Raw genomic sequence first — 17,703 nt, 5'->3', positions numbered from 1 at the left:
CTCCCCTCAGAAAAAAAGACGGATCTCTCACTAAAATAGACATTACCATGCCTTTTGCTTGGGCTTCAACCTTGACTTTCAAGTTAATTCACGCTCTCGGCAAGGCCTGTTCAGAGGGGCTTAGAGAGGGAAAGCGAAGAAGTGGAACGGTTTCAGACTAAGAAAATAAAGTAATTTAAAATACACGTTCTTGTTAAAATGAAACCTCTGTTAAAGCATGGGGTTTGAAATCTGGTGCAGGTGACATTCCTTTGCTCCAAGCAAGTTCCCCTTTGGCAAACAAACCCTATAACTAGGGTTGCCACCTGGCCGTTTTTCTACATGAGTAACCAGTGTTTTAGCATCCCCATCGGTACACAAATTAGGAAAGTCACGTAAAACCAGTATCCCCCTTATTTGTACATTGTTTAATAGGTAAACATAAGTAAATCGTTTTAACGCGTTCCATAGTTGCATTAAGGAAGCCTAACATAATTAAACAAAGACAAAAAAGTGGTGTTAAAGAATGCAATTTTATGTCAAGTTATATTTAAGTACCATGTCCGCTCCTCAGGAAGATGCTGTAAACAAACAGCCGGTATTTTTCTCAGGTAAAGGTGGCAACCCTGTCTATAACTAGAGACGACGCAGCCACGGAGCTTGAGAGCTGGGCTGTCAGTTCCGTCTCCGTAGCGGAGTCCTGCATACCCCCCCATAAGACGGCGGGCGGATTCTGATGTGGGACCCTCTTTGCATCACCTGACTAACATTATTAAGCCCTGGTGCCCACGTCTGGTAAATCACAGGGCTCAAAGGAGCTATCAGAAAAAAAAGCTAGTAAGAAACCCAACAGCAAAAGGTCGGTCCCGTGTGTGTATTGGAACAAACCTCCTACTGCAAAGCCCAGAAGGTGGGTAAGGTTTTGGACGGTGGGGGGGCGGGAAAATTGGACTACATATCTAAGGGTCGACTACCTCCCACGACAAAGCGCCTTTCATTCTCTCTCCTCACCTGCGTCTGCCTCCTCACTGACTCCGTTACGCGCATCCCTCGTTACCTCCAATCACAGCCCTGCCAAACCCTTTCCAGTCTCCGACATCAGCCAATAAGGTGCGGCGCTGAACAGCACCGTAGCGTGCAGCCGTTGCGGCTGCGTAACCAATAGCTAATCAGGCCGAAACATTCCGATGTAGCCAATCAGGCATACACGGTTGAGCTACTGGGTCGCGGCTCGTGGAAGACTTAGCCAATAGCAGGTAGCGGGGAGCATGAGCTCGCGAACCCAAATGCGTAACGACAATAGAATATTCCTCTTTCGCGTAATTCGCAGGTTAATGGCTGTTTGAGTTATGCCAAGGGGACGACCTGGTGACCTCATTTATTTATTTATTTTTGTGATTTTTCTAAAGCATACATGCCAACATGATAAGATTAGGAAGTGGGAGATTTTGAAAAATAAATATTGGATGGACTTTATTTCCCCACTGACCCACATTAAAGCAAAAACAATTGATTTTAGGCGGGAGACAGAAAAAAAAAATCCTTTTTAGCTTAAAAAATCAGGAGTCTCCTGCCTGAAAGGTCTGTTGGCATGAATGATATGACTACATGCCAACACACCCGATTCAGGAGGGAGACTCACGATTTTTAAAACACAAATTACTTTTTTTGTCTCACTCTCATTTGAAATGGCTTCCCCGTCAATAGAACACAATAAGGGAAATACACTCTCCCGATTATTTTTTTATAGTCTCCTTCTTTCATCTTCTAAAATGTTGGCATGCATGGGTAACTTTTAGAAGCACAAATTAATGCCTACACTGGAGTTCAAGTGAAGGCAGGATGATTTTCGCTCAAAACAAAAACGAATTTAACAAATGTTTCAGTCGAGTGTTGGCACCTTGGACACATATAGAACACCTGCTGGTTTGTACTGTGTGTGTTGTAAAATATAAGACAAACTTCACAGCACATTTTACTCTAAACATAAATATCGGCGGCCGTGGCAGATCTGCTGTACCAAGAATTTACAGAAAAGAAGGTGACAGGATGTCATGATAAATGTATCTATACCATAATGTAATTGCATTTATATAGAGCTTACTACCCCTTACAAGGCGTTGAAGGCAAGTAGCACTCCACTCCATAACACAAGGTTGCTGGTTAATCCACTGATTAACTGGGCTTGTGCTCTCAGTGGAAACATTCCAGGCGTGTATGTTAGTTTCTTTTGTGGTATATTTAATTATTCAGAGTTAGATGCATAATTAGTAGGGGCTTTCTGGCATCATGCATTTCATTGGTGGAATGATGAGGCAGTCTATAATACATTGGGTATTGGGTTAAGGAAAGAAGAGGTCATGATCAACGGAATTAGGTGTAGGCAGTTTACCGAGATATATGATGAACGGTAAAAGCAAAAGGCATGAGAATCTCTTGCAGTCCCTACTGTTTTTGTGGCCCCATAATTAGTGCCTAATTTGAGCCAGTGGTTGCAGGTGGGGCCCAAAGAACACTTATTTCATCATCAAACTTTGACCCATGGCAAGAGAGAAACACCCAAGGGGAAAAAGGACAAAGAGAAAGATGGAAACAATGTGACAAAGGGAGAAAGCAGGAATCTGCGAGAGTGAGATAAAGGGCCAGGGAATGGCTGGTGGTGGATTAAAGAGACATGAGGTGGAATCAAGACTACTTATCCTTGGTACTCAGCACACCAATATTCAATCAATAGTGTGGGCCACAGGCTTCTGAGCAAAACTTTGGGCCCTGACACTTATTCTTTTACAAATTAAACACTGCCTGAAATCCTGGAACCCACGGGAACAGGGGATCGGGGGGTGGAATAATGAGTATTACTCTGTGCTACTTATAAAGAGGGAATAAATAGTAAAAGCCCTCTGATAGTGTAATTATGACAACATAACTGCACTTAGATCTTTGGAGATCCAGTCACTGAAGATTATCTACTGTAAAGTTCTCAGTTTGAGGGTCACATTTGGTGAAACCCTTTGCCTGAAGTTCTGAAGTTGCTGGACTGCCAAGAAAGACCAACAAAGTATGGATTTACTGGGGTTGAAGACAGTAAACTATGTCCTGACAGCATTTATTATTCAGATGAGGTGTAGGTGGTCAAATAGACTGCACCACAACCATGTTTTACTTTAAGAAATGCAAGGAGGACAAGGTTTCATTGCATGTCCAAGATGGCAATCTGAATTTGGTATTCGTGGAATACAAAAAAAAGATCATGTGATCGGCTGTCATCTGTATAAAAGAAAGCATGTTGTTACAGACTCCTTATGCAAACACAAAGGTGATACTCAAGAATGCAACCTACAGCACTCATTTGCAGACTAAATATTTGCACAGTGAGCATGACTCATCAAAAACGTGTTCACAAAATGCCAAAACTCAAAACGACAAACCTTCACATCCAGGTATCCACATCCTCTGTCGAGGTGCAATGCACAGTTGTGAAGTTTTTCAGGTATCTTTTCATGCCCATCATTATCATATACGGTGAGAACATGCAAGAGAACACGCAACACACAACAGTTATAACCATACAGACTCTAAACTCCAGGAAATTGGTAACATAAAAAAGTGAGAGAAAAACTATTCGACTATTTTATCTTATTTGTTGGGTAACAGACTCCTCAACATTTGCCCTTGACACTGTGTTAGTGCTCCAGTCAAACCTGAGAATGACTTGCTACCGTCTAAAAAGGAATAAGATTTTACTTGTAGTAATGCTCCAGTGGGTAATTTCACAGAAATGTTAGCCCTATCAGTTGTACAAACTGTGTCAAGTAGCTTTCTGAGGAAGTTAAATCTAGCATAGCCAAGGCTGTCAATATTCTATGCACTGCTTAGACTATACATACTGAACTGGTCATAGATACAAGCTCTATACCTCTGGGTGCTGCATTGGTTCAACATTACCCTGATGCCGAGTTACCAGAACCCATTTTAACATCTGCAAGCTGGAGACTGATGACCACATAAAGGGCTTACTCTTGAGAGAGCGTAGCTTACTTAACCCATATTAAAATGAAATGCTTATATCAATATGTAATGATGCAATAATAATAGCGGTTTTGCTTAAACGCGCACCTGAATTATGACCACGGTAAATGGCCACCAATGTATATGCAAACTAATAATGATGAACAAAATGTTTATGTTATGTTGGATTAAGCGTAACATTCATAATCTTTATAGGCCTTAAGTTAGCGTGAGCTTCAAGAATTAGCTGCCCAGCTCTCATATTAACTGCATTTTTCTATTTTTCCAGTGTGCTGACTTGCAAAGGGCCATGACCCTGCAAATGTTCTTTTTCTTCAACTTGGAAGACGAATGTATCTATGATAATTCCGTTCCCAAGCGCATATTCGGTGCCTTGGTTTAAAATGTATGAGCAAATTGAAACAAATGTAGATTAATGAAATGTACAAGGTCACTTAGACCGATGGACAATGAATCTGCTGACCCAAAGACGTGCCAAAGAGTGAAGTAACGCCGGATGTGCCACCTCCGAAGACGTCAATTATGAAGACCCATCAAAGAACCATGAATTAATGTGGGGTAACAATTGGGATTACCAAATGCTAAATTTGATAGGTTCAAGATAGTGGAGTATAGTAAGTGTCCAATAGAATTTCAGGGGAATGTACTACGAAAAAGGGATAAAAACCCATGTCACAGAAGGGAATTAGGTAGGGAATGCTATTGATTTTATCCAGAAACTCTGTCACTCTGTTTGGTGACTTTGAGACTTATTAAAACCCATCCTCGCCCATTAGACGGCCCATTTACACTTTTCCTCCTTAAGAGGGAAGTGCCCCTTATGCCCTTAGTTGAATTTGACTGATGGTGGTTTTTTTTTTCTGATGTCCTGAAGACGAAGACTGAACCTGTGCGCTGACCTAATCTTTGGAGGGTAATTATGACAATGACATTTGTAATTTGTCTGTTTGCTTTTCCTTTCTAGGTACCAACTGCTCAATTTTGACAGAGACCATAGCTAGATGTTTTCCAAATTGGTGTTCTAAATTGTTTTGCATGAAGGCCAACAATCCAATGCTCATTAGGGGTTAGGACAGGTGATCACTAAATTGACGCAAATAGACAAATGACTGACATTATGATATGTTGAACTGACGCATATTTGACACTTTGCTGTATTCAGATCTATGTTTGCGCCGTGTTATATTCTGATGTTTATGATTCTTGCCTTATTGAAATCTTACCAAAGTTGCCATATCGTAACTATGCTGTTGTGTTTCTTGGCTTTGAGATTGAAACACCTAATTTTAGATTGTAACTAATAGGGAATAAACTTCATAAAATTCTATCAACAGTGTGGTTATTCATGGCTGAAAGGTCATGGTTGCGTCATCAATCTGATTAATGTCTTTGACCAAAGTGAAATGTATTGTGGTGATAAATATTGATGACATTATTGATATATTGATTGACGTATTGATCAGCTATCTCGTCCTACGGTGTCTCTCAACTGGGTCAAAAGATTCATTGGCCTAAAACGAGTCCTAATGTGTAATAAATTAACATAAAAGGACGCGTTAACACTCTCAAGCTGAAAAGAAAGTCTGGATGCGTGTGAACTTATTAACATTTTTATTTGTTCTTTTTTGGCAAGGATTTGCTCCTGTATGGTATGGACTTCACAATTATGATTGACCACCTAGGTCTAATGACATGTTTAGCTAACTCAAAAGCTGGAATTCTGCCCCATGTTTATCAATGGAGTTTATGACTTGAAGATTATAATTTTCAGTCTGTTCACAAGAATGGCTAAAAATATTCTAACCATTTCTTTTGCCATATCCCATTGTTCAAACGTTTCTCCAGACCTTCCATTGCAGAAGCGTGATTAAGATAAGTCATTAAGCAAGCCATGTCCTTGCACTGGACAAAGCTGGCAGGCCTTACAGGACCTCACTCTTTAAGTAGTCACAAACCTTTTTGATTCTCAGCAGTGGAGAGATCTTGAGCAAAAACAAGGCACATCACCCCTGGACTCTAAAGCGACTTCTGTTGTACAGGCACGTTCAAAATGAGCTTGATTGTGAACGTCCAGTGGTATGTGGTCATCCTTTTAACGGTGCTGCTGCTCACAAGGGAAAATCTTCTGCCAATTGACCAGAATTGGTTGTGTCCAGAGATAATAGGCATTTGTCTTCTGTAAGAAAACTCCCAATTTTCCACTGTCTCTTGTAATGAAGCAAACCTAATTTTCTGCACACATGATTGAACTACACTGTTCACAATCATGCCTAATTTGAATCCCATAAGGGACAGAGTTGTGGGACTGAGGACCCTTCCAAGAATCAATAAACTATACATCACAATGTACAAGGAGAAAAGCACCAGGAGTCATCACAGTAGCAGAACGATGGCCCTATATGATGCCAGTAAGTTATGGGAAGGAATTTCGCCCATACTTCCTGAAGCATCGGTCTCTGCTCTCACCATTTACTTTAACTTCTGAAATTAACCCAGCAGCTAACTTTTAAGGTTGGTTAAAATGCTTGACTAAAACGTGGCCAGCCATGCACAATAGACATGAAGTTTGAATACGATTAAATTTGTTGATTTGCTATAAAAGCGAAAGCAACTACAATGTGCTATCTTTGATTATTTTTGACATTCTAGCTTCAAAGGGATACCTCTGGTGCGCCTAGGCTGAATCCCCAACATTATAGAAGGAGCAGTTTCATCAAATTGTAATATTTCAGATTTTCTGACTGCTCACCTTTTTCAATTCATTCACCTGATACCCCCTCCAGGATATCCATATTTTGCATTCCCCTTGTTTCCTTTTACACCATCTGACCCTCCCTATTTGCTTGAGAATGCTTCAGGCTTCCAAACTAGATTGACGGCTGGTTGTGGAAGCGCTACCCCAGGTTACGTGCGTATTCACCGCAGCTTCCATTTTCACTTCTCAGCTGCCAGGACCCCCATGGAATACCCATGTTTCTTCTTCACTCACTGCCATATGTACAATTTCTTACAACTCGCCCTATCATCTAACCTGCCATTGAAGGCTCCTCTTGTCCCTCTCCACTTTCATTGCCCCTTACAATGTTTTAAGTGCTCTGTCCTGACCCTGGCCATTTCCATTTAAAGACTTTAGGTTTTTCATCTGCCCTTTGCTGCACCGTTTGCACATTTCACTAAGCTCACCAGATGGATGACTCTGTTCACCAACATCATGACACGTGAGGTCAACTCTAGGAACACCACAGTGGTGGTATAGATATACAATTCACTTGCAGGCTGACCCCATTGGGCTAGTGTGTGAAAACAATATACCTTTATATTGTCTTTAGACTGAATACTTTCTGCGCACTGCCCAAGTCTAGCTTGTGACTGGGCCAGAGCACATATTGGAAAATTAGATTTCACCCTGCAAATCTATTGTTTCAGTGATGCTACAATGGATTCTCTGGTACACACTGTGCACTTGCTATATTTAATATCGCCGTCACCCAATGTGAAGTCACCTACTAGTAGTAATGAAACATGTTTCTAAGCAACGATGAAGGTTATATTTATTCTCCCCATGAGCCTTCTGGGATGTTAGCAATACACTGTGCTCCTTGAAAGTGTCAATTCACGCCAGTAATATTGCAATGGGACCCAGAACTCCTTGAAAACTTCTCTGTGATTCTGCAGCTAGAAACTGAATAGTTGTCTCTACTTCCCGAGAGACTACCTTCTTGCTTGACCTCACAGGAGATTCCCTGTTCGTAATGTCAGAATCATACACCAGGAGTTTGAGTAATTCTCAGTTGTCACTTACGTCGATTCCTGACTTGGGAGCACAATTTCCTTTGCTCTGTAGACAGATCTGGGCTAAACTAACCGTAGAAAAAGTCACTATGTATAAAGGTGGATGTGTTCTGCTTTCTAGAAGCTGTGATGACCATCTCTTCAATCCTTCTCAAATCTCAAAGAATTCATGTACCTCATAAGAAAAACAGGATTCTTCAACACTCAAACACTACATGAATACGGTTTAAAAAAATGTGTTTATCCTTACATGTAGCACAGAACGAAAATCACTACATGATCACAGGGTGGCCTGCTGAACGAGCAACATACTTTTCAGAACATAGCATGCAAGAATATTCATTGCATGGGTTTTGAAACTTTGAACATCTTTGTCAGTCCCAAATGCAAAATGTAAGTGTCCACAATGTTCACAATTGGTAGTCCTCAGCCAGATCAACATTGCCAAGATTGATGTGGCAAATAGTTGCATATGAATTTGGTTTGTGCCCTGTCTGGTATCGGCTTGTGAGCCGACCCACAGTGACGCTTTTTTATGCTTGGGGAAAGTTCTGGTGTCCGTTCTAACCCCAGCCGTGGATGCAGGCGAGAGCCTGCTGTCCTATGATCATCTATGAGCCATCTTAAATGTCACTGTCGTCATAGCCAGATGAAAGGTCTATAGGGGCCACCTTTCAAAATCATTTTATGGCCTCAAAAGTTAAGTAACGTTGTAAGAGAGTCAGAAGTAGGGCTACTTTGGTGATCACACCCATTACGACCAGCTTCAGACAGGGATGATCTAGTGGCTGCTTATTCTTTCAATAAACGAATGGACTCAAATGTTTCACGCAAGATTTACTATGGCATGAACTTGCTGGTGTATGCAACTGCAGGCATTGTAATGCAGCTTTATAAAGTTTTATGGATAGTTGCACCACAGCTTGGCACACACAGCCACTCGAGACTTAAGTGGGTTTCTTCTGCTCTGTCCCTTGATCCTCCATGTATGTGTCCCTCTTGGAGAGCAGGGGAAGTACCAAGCTGTGGTCATGAAACTATGAGCATTACAGCTAGATATATAGAGACTACGGGCCAGATGTAGCAAGCAGTTTTGCCCATTCTGTGTCTATGGGAAAATGTGTTTGTACATATGGCCCCACATTCCCACAACATAAGGACTGTGGTTCAGTCCAGAGTGCCTTCAGAGGAGCCACTGCCATGGTTGCTCCTTTGAAGATATTGAATGTTTTGTGTGTCTGGATAACAAATATCAAATGCCACCCCCCCCCCCCCCCCCACCCCACCTCGTGAGTTTTCTTCCTGGGAGTGGGGTGTTATTATTTTTTTTTTCTGTTCCTCACCCCCAGGGTTTACATTGTGGTGAGTCCGAAAAATGTTATATCTCACCATCCTCTCTAAGTATTCAGACAGTACCGGTTCAGTGTTGCTTCTGGAGTATGTTTTCCCATCGCCCCAGCTGGGGCACAACCTTCAGAAAACTGATGATCTGCCAGGCTCAAAATGGATGGAGCAGGTGGACCGAGGGTCTGGTGGATAGGGTATTCTGGCACATCTGAAACTGAGTACCTGGATGGCCAAACTCTAAATCAGGCCCTAGGAATAGAACCAGGTACCTATGCTCAGAGATGCATCCCTGAAAAAATCAAAAGCATTCATTCCTCATTCACACCATTTCCAGCCCACATCACAAACTCACCATAACAGAGGCCAATGACATGATGACACACATTTCATCATCAGGGGTGGGTTTCAGAAGGTGAACACCTCAATCAAGAGATGAGGCAATAGTTGTAAGTGACATGCCTGATTGTGGTTAGCTATGTCACCTATACCCAGCCGTTTGTAAAAACAGTCTGTGCATTACTCAAGTTATTGTGGCTTACAGATCTGTCTCCCACGACTTACCGTCTTCATTTGCCCCAAACACAGGCTCTCTTAGTGAAGGCATTGCCTCCTGTTTCAGCCTATGAGATCATGCCAGGCTTCTAGATTGCATCTGTTTGAGTACCCGGGTTTGTGCCACATTACCTCTGGTTTGAGTCATCACTCAGTTCAGTTCTTGATTTCCCATCTGGAGTGCTCCACTAGTGCTAATCAAAGATGCAGTCCAACTTTATTTCATTAATTAGGTCCCTTCATTTATAAGTGCATTAATGAGATGTTTAGATTTGGCTTACATACTTTTGAGAGCTAATTGTTATTTTAGAAAAAATCCTTTCTTGATGATTTGTCTGATTAAATCATGATCAAATGTATTTCTAATGCATATATATTGTAATCATTTTTTATTAATGCAATAAAACTTATTTATTCATTATCTTCTTGGTGTCCCAGCTTGAGTGCTTTTCTAGGCAGAGCACTGGGTTGGGCCCTGGGTAAGCAGTGCCATATTGTTATAAGAGCAGTATCACCACATTTCCTCATCTGGAAATTGTTGTCCGATCCCAGTCGACGTTTTGGGGGGCAGATATCACTACTTCATTTCTCTTCCATTTTTCCAGGGAAAAAAAGCATTTAATTGGCTATCCATTTAGTCTGCCTTTGCACCTTTTGGACTTTTGCAGTGTGCCTGCACCGTTCCCTTCAGCTCTAGACTTTTGATGCCACTAAACGATTTTGATTTTGTTCTGCATTGCATGGATTTGGTTTCCCAAAGTCTGAATAGAGCCTTTCTGCAGACATTTTTATTGAGTCCTTTCACTAGCATTTATAGGTGGCCTGTAATGAGCACTGGAGGAGGTGAGTTTCAAGTTTGATTGCTTTGATATTGGAACTGGTTTGTAGTAGGGTCTGTTGAAACGCGGTTCTGGTCTTGCTTGTGTTGGCTCCACTGCCATAGCCCTTGTAACATCCTGCTTCAAGGCACTGCCTGGAGTTCCCTGGCTGCTCCTTTTTTGCTGGGACTCTGACATGACTTCTTTGTTGGCTGAAACAATTCTGTTAAGTGTCCTGGAAATCTCTAGGAGTTTTGATTGTAAAGACGATGAACTAAAATGTGCAGGTGTTTCATCCTAGCAGAGCCCACCCGCGACTGTGACATCTCTCCCTTTGTGATATGTAGACCCGAGGTCATTGTCTCACAAGAAGAAAGCGGATGACTTGCTTCTTGCCCTGCGATGCAGCTGGAATGTCAGGTAGTAGAGTTAGGCAGTGTGCTTTAGCGGAAAGAGAGTGTTAGAGCATCTCAATTAAATCCCAACATCAGGACCAGACTAGAATAGTCACCGCATGAGAAGTGTCTTAGATGCTCCTGTTGACATGAACAAAACAGCAAACCACGAAAATGTAGCCTTCATCTATACTTATGGCAAAGGATAATGTCTCATATAGAAACTCTTTGATACTAACACAAGGTTAACTACTGACAGAGCTTGTTTAAGGGGCCTTTTCATTTTGAAAAGGGCATTATATAGTCTCCCACATGTTATGGAACATTTGTTTGTTTTATGTGATTCTTTTGGGCCAACACATGTGATAACAGCTTGTGACTGGGGTGTGCAAGCATTTTGTTATAGTGTGGCCCACATTCAGTTTGGGGTACAGGAGCTGTGCATTATTGGCGTGGATTATAAAATGGCCACATTATTTTGTGATTTAAACAGATCAGGCTTAGTAGGTAACTAGATTCCCATTATTTTGAAACAAAACAAATTATTGATCAGAAATCATATGTATTTTGGGATCGGATGTGGAGTACAAAATTGTTCCTTCTGTGTTTAGTACTAGAGTGGTTCTCTAATTTAATCCTGCAAATTAGGAATACGGTGTGTTAAATGTCACAGACTATCGGCCACAAGTCACACGTCAGCACACAGACTGTTTTCTTCATTTGAGAAAAGGATGAGGACTCCCAGTGCCATTTGGCAGCTGGAAGGTCGGTGTGTGTTCATCAGTAGGGCACATTCACAGTTCTATGGGTGAGATCTCTGAGTGCATACAGACCTGCTAACACACACGGTCCCACCGTGTGTCACACGATATCGGCCCTGCTCACAAGCTCTCCTGGTGAGGAGATAATGCCACATGGTGGGATAAGAAGAGCTGGAAACCTCTGTGCAGTATGGATTTCCAACTCATGTGTGGCTGCTGGGGACTGCTGATGTCCCTGGGTGTTTACAAACTTCCCAGGACATCAGCAGCGGCTTTGGAAGCTTTTGTTATGGGTAGGGTTGAGATTAATTCTCAGCACAAAACCTTGCCAGTTTACCATGACCTCACCCCCTCATGCTTATCTTATCTTTTAGGGATTTATAGAGCACACGGCTACCCGAAGGCTTCCCCACACTGTGAAAATGAGCACTATCACTCCAGCCGACAGGTGAATCAAAAGGTGGGCCAAAGCCAGGTTTTGAGACATTTCCTAAAAATAATTTCGGTAGGCTCCATTCTACCCCTAGGGTACTGTTCACATTGGATTGCTACATGCCATGCTTCCCCTAGGGTTCTGTTCACATTGGATTACTACATGCCATGCTTCCCCTAGTGTACTGTTCACATTCGATTGCTACATGCCATGCTTCCCCTAGTGTACTGTTCACATTGGATTGCTACATGCCATGCTTCCCCTAGTGTCCTGTTCACATTGGATTGCTACATGCCATGCTTCCCCTAGTGTCCTGTTCACATTGGATTGCTACATGCCATGCTTCCCCTAGTGTACTGTTCACATTGGATTGCTACATGCCATGCTTCCCCTAGTGTACTGTTCACATTGGATTGCTACATGCCATGCTTCCCCTAGTGTACTGTTCACATTGGATTGCTACAGGCCATGCTTCCCCTAGTGTCCTGTTCACATTGGATTGCTACATGCCATGCTTCCCCTAGTGTACTGTTCACATTGGATTACTACATGCGATTCTTTCCCCTAGTGTACTGTTCACATTGGATTGCTACAGGCCATGCTTCCCCTAGTGTCCTGTTCACATTGGATTGCTACATGCCATGCTTCCCCTAGTGTACTGTTCACATTGGATTGCTACAGGCCATGCTTCCCCTAGTGTACTGTTCACATTGGATTGCTACATGCCATGCTTCCCCTAGTGTCCTGTTCACATTGGATTGCTACATGCGATTCTTTCCCCTAGTGTACTGTTCACATTGGATTGCTACATGCCATGCTTCCCCTAGTGTACTGTTCACATTGGATTACTACATGCGATTCTTTCCCCTAGTGTACTGTTCACATTGGATTGCTACATGCCATGCTTCCCCTAGTGTCCTGTTCACATTGGATTGCTACATGCCATGCTTCCCCTAGTGTACTGTTCACATTGGATTGCTACAGGCCATGCTTCCCCTAGTGTCCTGTTCACATTGGATTGCTACATGCCATGCTTCCCCTAGTGTACTGTTCACATTGGATTACTACATGCGATTCTTTCCCCTAGTGTACTGTTCACATTGGATTACTACATGCCACGCTTCCGCTAGTGTCCTGTTCACATTGGATTACTACATGCCATGCTTCCCCGGGTGTTCCTTTTACACCGGATTACTATATGCTTTCCCCAGTGCCCCTTTCAGATTGCACTGTCAGTTTTTGACATTGCTGCACTTGTCACAAGTGACTTTGCAAAGGATGAAGTACAGTAACTTACTTTTCCAGCTCTAACTTTACAGCCGCTCCCAAGAATTTTCTAGTGAATTTTGCAAATCTTGGATGACTTCAACCAGCATGGTGCAATGATCTGTCTGGGTCACATCTGAGGAGTTCTCAAAACACTGCTTCAATGAACTCTGGTCAATAGAACATCTGGCTCGGTTTCTGTAAGCATTATTTGTATGCAAATCCTTGGACCGATTGTGACTCCTCGTTGGAGAACGTTTGTGAGCTGAATTCAGAACTGGTCAGGACCTGAGAGACTATTGTGAATCGTGATGTTAGGGGGTTTAGACTATAGCAGGAGGTCTGTCGAGCCACCGTCCTGTAGGCCGCGTGCCATACTTAGAGATCCCCGCCTCAGTACCTTCATTTGAGATGCCACTGCAGGTGGTCGATTTGAATGCAGTGAAGGTTACCCGAGTGGGCACCATATTTGATGTGCTTGCTCAGCAAAGTACTTTTTTTATTTTTCAAGAATAAACTCCCAAAGTGAGAGTTTATTCTTGAAAAACAAAAGAAAAATCAATGACTCCTGGATTACAAAGATGTAATTTTCTCTCTGCATGTAGACGCCATTGAGCAGTTCCCCTGCACAGTGCCACCATGTTTTGCTTGGCAGTCCACGCCAGGATTACTAGCGGTGAATGCCCTGCCCTAAATGGGGTAGGGCGACCATATGACTTGACAACCCTGTGGCGGACAGGCCATAGGGTAAGAGGTTCCTACAGCTGAGCAAGGTGAGGCTCAGTCCTAGGAAACCCAGTGCTCCACCGACTCAAGGGCGGGCCGGCCCTGAGTTTGGGGGGTAGAGGAATTGGTGATTTACGGTAGAGCTCTGCCGGATACTAAATGTAACAGAGGGTGTGCCATTGCTCTACACACAATGATACATCTTGATAGCGAATATCAAAGATTCAATTTTTTAATTATGCTAAAAAGACAAGACTGACTCAATCTACGGGTTCCACTTGACTTGTTTGTTCCTGTATAACGGATCTATAAATACATAAATATCACAGAGACTGGTTTATTACTCAGGTATTTTTCAGTGCTCGCAGTCATACACACAATAGTGGTTGGAAACTGTTTTTTGCTCTCTCCGCTATCCTCATGTAAATGTTTGTTCAGTTCTCATTAAATATTTTATAATACCGCTGCAGGAAGTATGTTTGCTTGGGCCCCCAAACAATAACTTAAGGACTCCTAATGAATTTCTCTGCTGCCTAAATCTAAACCCTATAACACTGAGTGGAGGTTTTTTCCTTCTTCCACGTCTCCAATCTGATATCTTTTTCTTTATCATTATTTTTGTCCTCCCTCCGCAGATATTTTATTTCTTCTCCCCCCATTTCTGTCAAGCTTGTCTTCCTGGGCACCCAGGAGCATGTTATATTTCGACAATATTTGAACCATTCACGCCTACGCCAGAGGTGGCCTTTTCCGCTTTAATCCTTTAATGGAACTCTATGCCTTCATGACTTGGGATTAAATGTAAATTAAAATGGGTTAAAAGCAGAATCATCCATAAGAAAGCATAGATGAAGTTACACCTTTATTTTTACACTAAAATGGTATGTAGTTAACATTGTAGCTAGCCTATTTTATCAATACACATCATATACATATGAACATAATGGTGTCTGCTTTACAAATTTGGATCGCAGTTAAATGGAAAATCTCCACACAGTGTCCCTGGAGTTAAAACCTCAGTCACTTCAACGCTGCTCACTTGAATCCAGTATTGGTCAGCAGTGAAGACTATGAGATAGTCAATGATGGTCCCATAGGTGTTAAAATAGCCAGCATTGACATGAAGCTGATCTAGGTAGGCTTAGAGTCAGCATTGATGTTAAAATGGTAAGAACTGACTTTCATGTGATCAGCATCAATGGTGAGATGGGCAACAACAATGTTCAGATGCACAGTCTTAATGTTAGGCTGAGCATCATCAATATTCAGATTGTTTCCATCAACTTTTAGATGGTCTGCATCAAAGTCCAGAAGGTCAGCATTGAAGTTAAGATAGCATAAAAAACAGTGACAATTTTTACCATCAACTTCTCGAAGTTTCTCTTTCCGGGCCATCTGGTGGTTTCTGCAAGCAAACCTTTTCTGTAAAGTCCACTGCCTTGGAAGTTTCCACAACAACCCCTGGTAATTTGTATAACGTAATGAAAGACTTCCCATTCCATCTTTGTCAGTGCTCTACCGTAATACCATACTAACGTCACGTTGCATACATACATCATATAGAGTTACACAGTATAAAATTGACAGCAAGCCAAAGTGCCATTAAAAAACACTATATAAAAAAAAGCAAAACGGAAATAACTGTACAGACCTAAATGATTCTGCAGGGAGTGAGCCTCTCAACATCATCACAGGAAAGGCAAACTTGGACCATTTCGTATTCCAACCCGATAAAGGAGGAAATGGTAATAGGAAGAGATGTTTATTTATGAACATACCTGATAACTGATAGTTGGTTAATTTGTGACTCTGTGGAACCTGTTTTTGCATCTGCGGCAGCATTTGTTAAGGAACACAGGGATGTGTTTGGAGAGGACTCTGCAGTGTGCCTTTCTGCATACTGTGCATGTGTATTCTTCTATTCACATTGGGTGTGCCTGTGTTTGTGTTTGTGTACTGCATACAAAGGAATCCAAGTGCTTCCCTGTGCCTGTTTTTGTTATTTGTCTTTGAAGTCATCTCTTCAGCTTGTACTGAATGCAGTGTTTGTCTTCTAGAGCCAGAGTATACTGAGCAAATACAGAGATCAAGAATATGCTTGCACATACTTCGTAGGTACAGAAAAGTACAGAAAAGAAAATGAGTGTTAAAATGACTGACCTATCAAATCAAATTTAGTTGCATGACCATGGCTGGATCTGATGGGTCTTCAGTGGTGAGCCCTCATTGCCCATAACGGAATGACTAAAAGGTGAGTCTGGCATTGATTTGTGGAGTTCTTCTTGCCACTGAACTTTATTATAGCAACCTAATTTGCAGAGCTCCAGAGCTTGGCCCGGTAATTCTGTACAGACCCTGGCGACATGTTACCAGGGGCATTGGTGACTGCAGGGGTTGGGCCTTTTACCAGTTATTATAGGCAAATTTGGGCGCCAGTGAATATGGTAAATAATGTATTTGTCTGCATTGAAAGAAAAATACACGAGGGAATGTAAGTGTCCTCTATTAAGTCTATGTTTTTTTAGCTTTCATTACTGAAGCACACTGGAAATCCAGTGTCTGTGGGTAAAGCTTCCGCAGAAATACACATTCAAGTTTGCAGTCAAATTTCGAATTGGTTACTGCTTGGTGTTTTCTCAGGGATTGGCGAATCCAATGTTATGTGAAAAGCACAAACATTTAGTTGCGTGTCGTCAATCCTGCATCTATCTGCTTGCATATGTAGGCATATACCATCAATCCTGAGCATGTCTAGGTAGTATGGACGATGCCATCAGGGATCTGTAGGTATGCACAGATTCCCATATGTGTGCAGGAATACATCAGTATTGTGTGTATATGCAGGATTGAGCAGTGGTATTTGGCACATCTCTGCATATACCATCAGTGTTTTCTGTAGGTAACTAGGAATATACCTGCAATGCTCCTCTGTCATGCACAGTTGGGGTATTTGCATGGGTTGTATACATCATCCTTGATGAGTGGATCAGCACTGTCTGGCATGTCCCATGAGTGATGTATTCATATGCATGGATAGGCACATGTTATACATTATGTGGATATCTGCAGTTTTAACCGTGTGTATCTACACTGATGGCATATGCGTGTATTTACAATGGTAAGCATATACCATTGACACAATGTATCTGCATTGGTAGACAAATACCATAAACGGTGTGTGTATCCGTAAGGGCACAAATTTACAACAAAGAATTTGAATGTTTTTCGGACCCTGCTGTGATGTGTATCAACACAGTTAGGCCATAGTGTGCTTCTCCATATCGTCTCCATTAACCACTGCCATCTGTCCATGACCGCCATCCTCTTCCGGCACCTGGAAAGTAACAGAAAACACGCTTGGACTACTGCTTAATCAACATCCCGTCACAGTGCAAATCAGTTGTGTCCTAGAAACATCTGATCAACTAATAAGACAAACTTGTTGGCACAATGAGAATGCTACTTATACAAAAAATGGTTACTTCACCTCTGGGATAGAGTTCTGCACTAATATAAATAGGAAAATGGATTACATTTTTTTAAAAATCATCTGTTATGTGCAGGTGTAGATAACATGTCATTTAATAAAAATCATTTTTTTAAAT

The 17,703-nt window shown here is 42.0% G+C and overlaps 2 protein-coding genes across 5 annotated transcripts in view; both read right to left on the bottom strand.

The window, feature by feature from the left end:
* The window catches only part of TDRKH (tudor and KH domain containing), a 445,279-nt gene extending 444,205 nt beyond the window's left edge, over positions 1–1,074 (bottom strand). For all 4 annotated transcript variants that reach the window (XM_069218300.1, XM_069218302.1, XM_069218305.1 and 1 more), the window contains exon 1: positions 991–1,074. The gene's annotated coding sequence lies outside the window, so the exon portion shown is untranslated. The remainder of the gene's footprint in view (positions 1–990) is intronic.
* Positions 1,075–14,947: 13,873 nt separating this feature from the next.
* The window catches only part of RHBG (Rh family B glycoprotein), a 54,088-nt gene continuing 51,332 nt past the window's right edge, over positions 14,948–17,703 (bottom strand). The window contains exon 10 of the mRNA XM_069218299.1: positions 14,948–17,432. Coding sequence (XP_069074400.1) covers positions 17,355–17,432 — 78 coding nt within the window. The 3' untranslated portion in view covers positions 14,948–17,354. The remainder of the gene's footprint in view (positions 17,433–17,703) is intronic.

Source organism: Pleurodeles waltl, chromosome 12 (genome assembly GCF_031143425.1).
Source record: "Pleurodeles waltl isolate 20211129_DDA chromosome 12, aPleWal1.hap1.20221129, whole genome shotgun sequence".
NCBI lineage: Eukaryota > Metazoa > Chordata > Amphibia > Caudata > Salamandridae > Pleurodeles > Pleurodeles waltl.
Note: the sequence above shows the minus strand (reverse complement) of the source record. Positions and strands in the feature narration are given on the sequence as shown.